This window comes from Meleagris gallopavo, chromosome 3, assembly GCF_000146605.3.
Source record: "Meleagris gallopavo isolate NT-WF06-2002-E0010 breed Aviagen turkey brand Nicholas breeding stock chromosome 3, Turkey_5.1, whole genome shotgun sequence".
NCBI lineage: Eukaryota > Metazoa > Chordata > Aves > Galliformes > Phasianidae > Meleagris > Meleagris gallopavo.
Window position 1 is genome coordinate 71,183,143 of NC_015013.2, and position 10,587 is coordinate 71,193,729.

At 41.2% G+C, this 10,587-nt stretch overlaps 1 protein-coding gene across 1 annotated transcript in view; it reads left to right on the forward strand.

The window, feature by feature from the left end:
• Positions 1 to 10,587, forward strand: part of LOC100545676 (neural-cadherin-like) — a 38,489-nt gene that overhangs the window by 15,979 nt on the left and 11,923 nt on the right. Inside the window, exons 15-23 of the mRNA XM_031552968.1 lie at positions 180 to 366; positions 516 to 659; positions 1,240 to 1,523; positions 2,427 to 4,044; positions 5,856 to 5,949; positions 6,698 to 6,882; positions 7,492 to 7,721; positions 8,688 to 8,965; positions 10,052 to 10,266. Coding sequence (XP_031408828.1) covers positions 180 to 366; positions 516 to 659; positions 1,240 to 1,523; positions 2,427 to 4,044; positions 5,856 to 5,949; positions 6,698 to 6,882; positions 7,492 to 7,721; positions 8,688 to 8,965; positions 10,052 to 10,266 — 3,235 coding nt within the window. The remainder of the gene's footprint in view (positions 1 to 179; positions 367 to 515; positions 660 to 1,239; positions 1,524 to 2,426; positions 4,045 to 5,855; positions 5,950 to 6,697; positions 6,883 to 7,491; positions 7,722 to 8,687; positions 8,966 to 10,051; positions 10,267 to 10,587) is intronic.

Consider the following 10,587-nt stretch of genomic DNA (forward strand, 5'->3'; position numbering starts at 1 on the left):
TGAAATAGAGAAAAGTCTTCTCAAATTCTGTCCAGATGAGAGCTTTTTCCCTTAGAGCATTGCCATCTTGCAATCTCTGGGAGAGACCCAGAAAGCTAGTGAGGGAGAGGGAAGTCATGACACCTGGACATGAAAATGGAAGTGGAAAATCCAACCTACCTTGACTATTTTCCTTTTAGGTTCGCTACTTTATATTGAAAGATGCTAGTGAGGACTACCAGTTCTTCACCATTGAACCTGAGACAGGAATTATTTCCACCCAAGCATCTTTTGACAGAGAGAAAAGAGTCTCTTATTTGATTGAAGTTCAATCTCAGGACTCTTCAAAATCTGCCAGACCTGGTGTCCATGAGCAGCCCAACACAGGTAAAGCTAGTAACAAATTCTATATTAGGTAAAGATATCAGAAATTGGGCTCCTTAGCTTTACTAGACTAGGAAAGTGTGTGAGCTGTCTGGAATAAGGTGTTTCACCTCTGCCTTTCTAGTGTGCTTGTTCATCTTGCATCTCCTTAGACACAGCCTATGTAAGGATTTTTGTTAGTGACGTGAATGACAATGCCCCAGCATTTCCTCAGCTGGTGTATGAGGTCAGCGTAGATGAAGACAGGGATGTTGGAAGTCCGGTTGTGACAGCAACGGCAGATGATCGAGATGAGGGTGAGTGGTCTTACCCTGCATGTCTTTCTCTTTAAGTCCTCTTAGTATTCCTAAGTGTTGTCCATAAAGCTGTTTCTCTAGTGGTCAAATTTACAGGTCAAATGTTCTCAGATGAATTCTTTCTCAAAATAGAGCAATGCCATTATATTTTAGCACCATCCAGTGGTAAAAAAAAGAAACCAAAAAAATTAAGGAATGTTGGCACTTGAAGTAGAAGGTTAAGGAAACCCTAAGCAGAAACAGCTTCTAATATTTTAATTAGGTGTTTTACCTTTTTATTTTAAGTGAGTGAACAATAAATTAGAGGCACACAATTCTTCTGTTATCAATAAACAGGGACTTGTCTGTGACTGCAAATCATATCCGTAGCTAAAAATACAGATCGGACCCCAAATCTCCCATACACATACCCTTCAGATTACATACATGGATTGTTCTGTTTGTGATTGTGTTTCCTACACGCTCTGTAACAGCCTTTTCCAATTTGAGTGAATAAGGTTTGTCTCAAGTACATGTCCACCACGTAGGACTGAACTGAAGAGGGAGCATACAGGCCATGGTCATTTGCTTTCTCTTGTAGGTGCAAATGCCAAACTCAGGTATCAGATCACATCAGGAAACACAAAAGGTGTTTTTGATGTGGATCCTGAAGCTGGTACTGTCTTCATCGTTCAGTCTCTGGATTATGAAGAAGAACAACGTTATGAACTCCGGCTTGTAGCATCTGATGGAAAATGGGAAAATCACACTCTTATCATCATCAATGTTGTCAATAAGAATGATGAAGCACCAGTCTTCACTCAGAATGAATATCAGGGCAGTGTCCTGGAGGAGCTCACAGATCTGCCTGTACTTGTTCTAAAGGTAAAAGAGTTTGCATGAAGCTGAACAAAACCTGACTTTTTCTTCCAGGATTGAGCTCAGGATGGCTCAATCCCATCCATTCACACAAATAGAAGGAGACAGTTTCAAGTGAGTAAACCTTGGTAACTGGGATTTAGCTATCGACTTTCTGTAAACAAGAGAATAAAGAGAGCCTGGTTGAATCTGTGTGAACTTTCTCCCTTGACCATCACAAATGTTGAAAAATAAGTTGGCTTTCCTTACAAAGCAAAGGAATGTTTATTTGAGCTCACGCATTTAAGTTTGCAGAGACACACATACTTCATACATTTAAATTCACAGACTCTGTGGCTATACAAAATAAACATTTACATGGAATGTTCTTTGACTGTGGGACTCGGTCATCTTCACTTTTTTGTTGTTAGAGCATGCCCTGGCAAGAGGATTGCCATTCTGGCCTAACTAGTAGTCTTCCAAACTATCCCTGAGTGCAGATCAGGAGCTGGGAGTTCTCTATGCTGGTAATCAGCTTGGATGTGCGGCCACCCTGTCTTCACAGTCTTCTGTTTGCTCTGAGAGAAAGTCCCTATTTCTCTTTGTATTACAGCTCTGAATAGTTTCATAAGAAACATATGTTCAACAGATCTATTATTATTCCCACTTTCTTCTTTCCGCAGTTATTTCCTCTTTCCAAAATAAAATGTAAAGTAGAATATATTAGTCTAAACATGATCTTTTTGTTTCTCCAGGCTGTGCATTGATGTTTATTGAAAGTACTTGACCTGGATGACTCAAGCCAAGAGATGTTTGTTATTAAAATGCATGCTATTTTTTTAGCCTGCATAATCCTAACTGTTAGCAATAAAAGAAGAGTGTTTTACTGTTTCTTTTGCATAAATGTTTCCCTGCTGTGATTTGTTCTAGGTGTCTGCAACAGACCCCGACCAAGAGGCAGATCAAAATGCTATTAGCTACTCCCTGCATGGACAGGGAGCTGGGAGTGAATTCAGCATCAATGAGAACACGGGTGAGATCAGTGCAAACAGAAGATTGGACCGTGAGAAACGATCAACGTGGCACTTTCTTGTTCTTGCAACGGATGAGAGCGGAGAGGGACTGACTGGCTTTGCAGATGTGATCATAGAAGTGAGGGACACGAATGACAATGCACCCCTTTTTCTCTGTGTGTCAGATGATTGTTTCACGGGTTATGTCCCTGAGGATTCCCCAGCAGACACATCTGTCATGGAGATGACAGCAGTGGACCTTGATGACCCAAAGGCCAGCAGGAATGCTGTGCTAACATACCGAATCATTCAGAATGTCCAAAATGAAATTAACCTGAACTTGTTTTCAATTAACCCAGTTAGTGGCACCATCTATACCATGCTTAGGTCCCTGGATCGGGAGAAAGAAGACAAGTACCTATTAGTGGTTGAGGCCAGAGACGGAGGAGGACTCATTGGGACAGGCACTGCCACTATTCTGGTGACTGATGTAAACGATCATGCTCCAGTCTTCCTACAAAGGATCTACACAGCATTTGTCTCTGAGAATGCGAGTATTAACACTGAGGTTGCGGTGGTGTCTGCTGTGGACAGAGATGAGGGAGAAAATGCCATGGTGACATTCAGCATCCTTGACGGTGACAATGACCACAAGTTCTCCATAGAGACAGATAAAGTCAACAACTGTGGGTTTATCCATCTACGAAAGCAGATTGATTTTGAGAAGCCTCATGAGAGGGTGTTTAATTTGACTGTGAAAGCAGAGGACATGGATTTCTTCAGCATTGCTCATTGTGTCATCTATGTGGAGGATGCCAACGACCATGCTCCTGTCTTCTACCCCCAGTTCTATGAAGTGGTATCTCTGGCAGAAGATGTGCCTCTAGGCACCAAAGTTGTTCAAGTTTCTGCTGTTGACTTGGATTCTGGCCTGAATGGAAGGTTCTCTTTCCATTTGCTAAACAAGTCTGACCCAAGTGGCCAATTTTCTGTGGCTAGTGATGGCTGGGTGATAGTTGCAGGAGTGCTAGATCACGAGACAGTGACACAATACCAGCTCATTGTTACTGCCACTGATATGGGGCAGCCCCCTCTGGCTTGCAGTGCCACAGTTCTAGTGACTCTGCAAGATATAAATGACAATGGGCCAGAGTTTGAGGCCCATTATAACCCAGTGGTCTGGGAGAACACAGCTTCTCCACAGTCTGTCCAAATGAATGAGACCTCTACTTTACTGTACGCAAAGGATCGTGACACTGCTGCTAACGGAGCACCTTTCTCCTTTCATTTACTTAGCAATTTTGACAGTCTTGGTAACTTCCGCTTGCAGGATTTCCATAATGGCAGTGCCTTGCTTACTGCACTGCGTACCTTTGACAGGGAAGTGCACAAGGTATTCCACCTGCCCATTCTGATCACAGACAGTGGGATTCCACCCATGAGCTCCACCAACACATTAACTGTGAATATTGGGGACCAAAATGATCACCCACATTCTGCTGGCTACATGGAATGTCTCATCTACAGCTATGATGGTAAGTCCTTCTCTGATGCTTGCATCCAAGTATTACAGTATTAAAGGAGCAGCTGTGAGATTCTTCAGAGGACTTTGGTGTGTTCCACATAAGTTAAGATCTTAGCAGAGGTGCCACTGAGGTTCGCCCACATAAAGAATGGTAGTGGGCAGTGCAAAGGTCTCTGGGCCTCTTGCTTTGTGAAAGACACTGAGACAGCCTTCATTTAAGAGGATAGCTGGCTGCTATTCTATGTATGTTTTTATCATACTTGAGTAATGATTGCTTGTTTCCAGGTGCAGTTTTACAGCACAGTTAACATATCAGAGAAAAAAAAAGAAAAGCTGACAATTGCTATTAGGGGGCAATTTTCTGCAGATGTTGGCTGCAGCAGTGTGAGAGAGATCTCCTTTCCTGCTCTTTTGGCAATTAGATAGCAGTTCTCCTGTGATCCAGTGTCCTACATAATATGCCCATCAGCAAGTTAAACCACACAAGTAAAAAGATATTGGGTTGCTTGCATCCATGTAGGCTCAGGTCAGTCCTTCATTCCTCTTCTCTGCTGTATGACATATGGTGCAATAGCACATTAAATAGGGTATGAATTGTGGGCACAGTAGAAACTACTTCTGTACAGATGCTCTATTTGGCCTTCTGTTTGTATTGAAATGTTCTGCATGTTCTATGCCCACTCTCAATTCAGCTTATTGTAAAGTTGAAACCAAGCCTTTTTTTTTTTTCCTGTCAAAAACTGAGAGTCTCTGCTTCTAAGCCAAGTACCAGATCTTTTCATTAAGCCTGAATTTTCTGTTAGCTGCCCCTTTCCAGGTAAAACTCATCTGTACTGCTGATTTCTGGGAAGGAGAAGCAAGTCTAAACATCTTTGGCTATTTTAAATGTTCAGCTGAAACAGACTCAGACGGTTACTGTTGTGTTGTGTGTTACATTTGTATAATATAGCAATCAAAGACCAGGGCATCCCACATACTTTCTTCTGCAAAATACCAAATGAATATTGTCACAGCTTCAGAAGAAGTGCAATTTTCTATTGTTGTTCTATTGCTGCTGCTTGCAGCCCCTCAGATTTCAGTGTTTGTGCTATTTCCTTTCACAAGGTGAAATCCTGCATTCTTTGCTCTTTATGTATCCTTGATTCTCTACTTAATAGATATATGAATTGAAATATTTGTGGATCTTCCCTTCAGAAATGGCTATTGATTTGAAACAAAAGCAAACTCCAAACCATTCATTTGTGAGTTTTTCTTAGAGGATTTAAGAACAGCACAATACATACCACTTTCCCTCTCACCCCAAAGTCTTACCACCTACCCAAATAAGCCTGGTTACTATATTTTAGACATCCTCTCAATGTTGCTGCAATTTCTTCCAAATTGCTATTGTTTGTTTGAGGTTTTTTTTTGCCCTTTGTAATTCAATCAGTATTTTGGTTGTTTTTTCTGCCAAACCCCAATCCCTGTCTAAACCACTCTTCAAACTGGTTGGGGATTACAGCCAAAATAGTGAAAAGAATTGTTCTGGCATTGTTTCTGGATCTCTCTTGCATCTTTATTCAGAGGTGGCTAGTTTTTTCCTTCCTGATTATTTTTTCATGCAGGCCATGATTGCATTGAATCCATACAGCCGCGTAGCAAACACCCAGTTAGCATTACAGCACATCGTATTTACATACTGATGCGCATCTTCAAGGAATCAGCATAACTATTTCTATAGGGGCTTAAGGTTTAAGGCAAACCAGTAATCCTTGAGTGGCCAATCTGTTTGTGAAGATGTGATTGTTCTGACTATGCCAGTTATGTACTATGTTGTTTTAGGTATCCTGCCTACGACTGTCTTGGGTCAAGTCCTTGCCCCTGATGAGGATGATTGGGATCGTAAAATTTACCAATTTGAAGGAAAAACATCAAGGTATTTAGACAGAAAAGTGGAAGTTTGGTGAAATGTATGGAAAAATTACCCACATACACAAAACATTAAATGTATTTAAACTGTCTTTATTTGAAAACAAGTGTGCAAAAGCAGGTTGTTGGTAAGATTGCTCTCCAGAATCCCTTCTGAGTGTGAGACGACAGTAAATAATGCTGCATGCCAAAGCGATCCGTTACCTGTTGCCTACTGGGGTGCCCTATCCACTAGGACACTGTTCCAAAATCCCCGTTCTTAGTCATATCCATAACCATTGAGCCACTACAGGAAGAACTACCCACTGCTTTCCAGCCTCTCTTCTCCTGACTCCTGGGGTTTAGTGTTCCAGTGTCACCACCGTTTATAAGAGCTAATATGTGTCGGATGTGTTCACACCGAAGTTGTGAGCAGATGGGATGTACACATGCCATTGGGGTGGGTTGTGTCCATTGGAATGAATGTACCTAAATTGGCAATTCATGCTGTTTCCAAAGGTATGGCTACAGTAGCCACAGTCTTCCTACTCAGTTTTCTATGCCATAGAAGGAGGAAGAAACCTTCTCAATGTACTCTCAGTGACTCCTAGAGGGTCAGTAGGAGGTTCTGCCTTGTTCCTTCACGAGGGAACACATCTGCCGTCTTTAGTAGCTTTCCCAAAATAAAGTGCATCAGAAGAACCATCAGTGATAATAATTACTTCTTATCTTTTTAACTTCTCATAGCTTGTTCCTTGGCTTAACTCTTATTGCAGGTACTTTATCCTTAATGATAACTCAGGTTTGCTAACTATTAAAGAAGGAACCCCACCGGGAACATACAACATAAAGGTTAGAGTCATCGACGGTGTTTGGCCAGATGTTGTCTCAACTGTAAAGGTTATAGTGAAGGAAATCAAAGATGATGCCCTCCATAATGCTGGTTCTTTACAAATCAAAGGTAAGTAAGGAGATGAAGTATATTAGGATCATAATGCAGAAATCTACTTCTTCAGTGTTACTGCCACGTTACTTAGAATTTTAATGCTCTTTAACATGATAGGAGTTAGTAGCTTGCTGTGGGTGAGGGTTTGAAAATGCATCTACATTTGCATGGTCTTCTGACATGTCCTTACTGTATGTAAGGAAAATGTCTGGAGAAAAATCAGCCAGAAATGCTTGTCAGATGCTGAAAACAAAGATACAAGATTTCTACACCAACTTTTCAACAAAACACCAATTTATGTTTCAGAAAAAAAATCCTTGTTTGAACAACTGCCTGCCTGAAATTCAGGAAATTGTTTCAATCTTTGTGAAAAAGTAAAATATTCTTAACTATGTTTCTGATTTAAAAGAATAAAAAAGAAAGAAACAAATAAGATTCAAAAAGCTTCAGAACACAAGTTTGGAGCGGAAGCCAACATGAAAAATTTCAGAGCCTAAAAGTGAAAACAGTCATGAATTTGCAGCTGAATTCATGTTCTGCAGCTTTTATATTTGCTCTGCAGTGGTCTCCTCTTTTATTGCTATAGTAGTTATGAGGCATGTGTTTGTTTAAATTCTGTTACAGATATCACCCCAGAGGAGTTCATATCCCAATTCCCTGAAAAAGAGAGTAAATACAACCAGTTGAAGAAGCTGCTCTCAGAAATCATATCAGTCCAACTTGAAAATGTTCACATTTTCAGTGTGCTAAAGTCAAGTCAAACACGAGGGGTTGATGTTTGGTTTGCAGTTTATGGCCCCCCCTATTATAAAGCAGAAAAACTTAATGGCAATGTAGCAGCCTCCAGAGCATGGGTAAGTACATATAAAACATAAGAAACCACAGCATCTTCTCATTGCATCTGTTCAGATAATGTCCACTGCCTAGTGAATGTGTCTATTTAGGAGGACTGAGGGAATAATGTGGGAGAAAAATGGATAATTTTAATCAACAAAGTCGAATTGTCCTGTAACATTTATATTAAAAGTTTCAAATAGGAAAGTTTTAAAAGCCTCATATTGAGTCACAGTGATCTAACTTTTGAGAATGTGAACATGTTTTGCCTGTTGAAAAGACTGTAAAACCCTGTAAAAAGGATGTTGTCTGGCTGCTACCTTTCTACACGGTGCCTTAATGTTTCAGTTTATTTTCTCTTATACAGAAATGTTCTGTAGCTAAAGCTCACAAACCTGTGCTCACTCAACAGTTCCAGCTTTCTAAGTAAAGAGAGCAAAGCAGTAAAATAACCATTGTCCAGTGGAGAAATAAGTTGGATGTATGCATTGAAAATGTAATGAAGTTTGTGCACATCCCAAAAAAGAAAAAGAAAGTCTTGCTGAAATCTAAATGACTCTCTGTTGGAAATGTGTAATCAATGCTGCAGTAATAACTCACTGTTGCCAGAAAAGGCTTGCCAAGGCTAGTTCACCCTTCCTAGTATTAAGACACAAGTCCAAATTAAAAGTACATCTCAGATTCTATGGAAATAATCCATCAGAACTAAAAGTGAATAAAACTTACTCACTTAACTTATGAAGACTGTGGCAAGACTTTTGCCTTCTAAATGCTTACTCACATTATAATTGACTTCTATCAAGGCTTTCGCCTTAACACATACCAGGCTGAGCTGCCTTTGGCTGCACAGACTGTGGTAGATGATGGAAGGAAATGGCAGAGCAATCAGTTTTGAGAATAAATAAGACTTGCGCTTTTCATGGCTGTCACTTGTCAGCTTCCTCTTGTGGATAAGCGAGATGAATATAACTAATTGTTCTCCGCAGCTGGAAAACATCTTGGATATAAATATCACCCAGATTGGCATTGATGAATGTGTGACCGCAAACTGCACTCATAGCAGCGGATGCATCAGCAAGTATGAGCACAGTCATGTGCCAACGATAACCACAGCTGGAAGCATTTCACTGGTGTCTGTGACAGTCCTGAGCAGTGCCCTGTGTAGCTGTGCAGCTCGGGAGAGTCCTCATCTCTCTTGTTCCTCTTACCAGACAAACCCATGTCTGAATGGCGGCACATGTGTGGATACTGATTTGGGCTACAGGTTGGTTAGAGCTTTGTCTGGGGTGCAAGCAGAGTGCTTCTATATCGGTCTGTAAGGAGGAGGACAGGCAGCTTGGGGGGATGGATGTCACTGCATGTTTCCTCCCTGTGACAGGTCAGAATACTTCACACGGGTCCAGCAAACAGACTTCTGTTTTCAAGTAGGTACTTAGGTTTGTTGTAGTCTCCAGGAAACCCTTGGGAATCTTGCAAGCAGTCATGGTTCCTTTATTGTCACCCTGCAAGATGTCCTTGTTTCATGCACCCCACCTCAATGTCATTGAACACTTTAATCACTTACATTACTTAATAACCTCTTCCTCATGATCCTTGCCTCCTTTTTACCTCCAAAAGTGACATCTCATCAACAAAATAGTATGAAGCTGAAAAATCCCAGCATAGTAACGCAGAAACAACTAGCCAGTATCTCCTGAAGAGCCTTGATAGTCTGAGTACTGTCTGCCCTATCTGAAGATGCAGAAGCCTTGGTCACAGAGCAGATCTCAGGCTGACAGTGCTGCTCAGCTGTAATCAAGCAGGGAGATTTTGCTGCCTAGAAATACTGTTATATTTGGTAGCTCCTTGCTACGTACTATCTGCTCAATTCCGAGGCTCCTTCATTTCTGCTGCATTTTCAGTAGTTTTATGAGTGGACTTTTGCTGCATCCCAGCCATGTCATTCTGCTCTCACAAGGTACTAGTCAACTATGGGAAACCAAGAAATAGGAGTTCAGCTGTTCTCCCTGCCTGATATCTTTCCCATTTCTGTCACACTTGGGTTTTCCTTACACTTTTTGTAACTGCAGACTGAATTTCTCCCCTGTCCTTCCCCTTATCTGACTGAAGAGATCAAAGTTTTTCATGTGCTTTGTATATAACAAATTCACAGAATTATTCTTGCTAGAACTAGAGCTAATAGCATTTGAACAAACAAGTAAATGGGGCTCCCTTTATAAAGAAAGTTTTGCTAGTGCTTGTTTAACTTGCTGTGGCCGAGGCAACAGAAGCTCCTAGGTTCAGTTCTACAATGGGATGAGCCCTTGGAGAGTTCTGCTTAGATGGCAAATTCTTTTCTTATTTTTAATAGATGCAGATGTTCTGCTAATTTTCACGGACCAGACTGCCAGCAAACAAAACACAGCTTTAAGGGCCATGGCTATGCCTGGTTCCCTCCTCTTAAGCCTTGCTTTGAGAGTCGCATCTCCTTAGAGTTCATCACTGAAGTCGCGGATGGCCTTCTGTTGTACCAGGGACCAGTAGCACGAGGGCAGCCTGGACAGCTGGAAGATTTCATTGCTTTGGGTTAGCACCTTCATCATTATTTCTTCTGTTTGTTTTATGTGAACATGAATTACCGGCAGTTAATCATTTTGTTTGTTTGGGGTTTTTTTTGCTTGTTTAAGATTCAAAAGTTACTTTTGGAGAATAAGGAGAATATAGACGTTATAGAACAGTCTGCAGCACATAAAATTATTAGAGATTGTACAAAGGGTGGCCATGAAGATGGTGAATGGTCTAAAAGGCAAAACGTATGAGGAGCGGCTGAGGCCGCTGTGTTTGTGCAGCCCAGAGCAAAGGAGCTGAGGGGAGGCCTGATGGTGGCTGCAGCTCCTCACAGGGAGC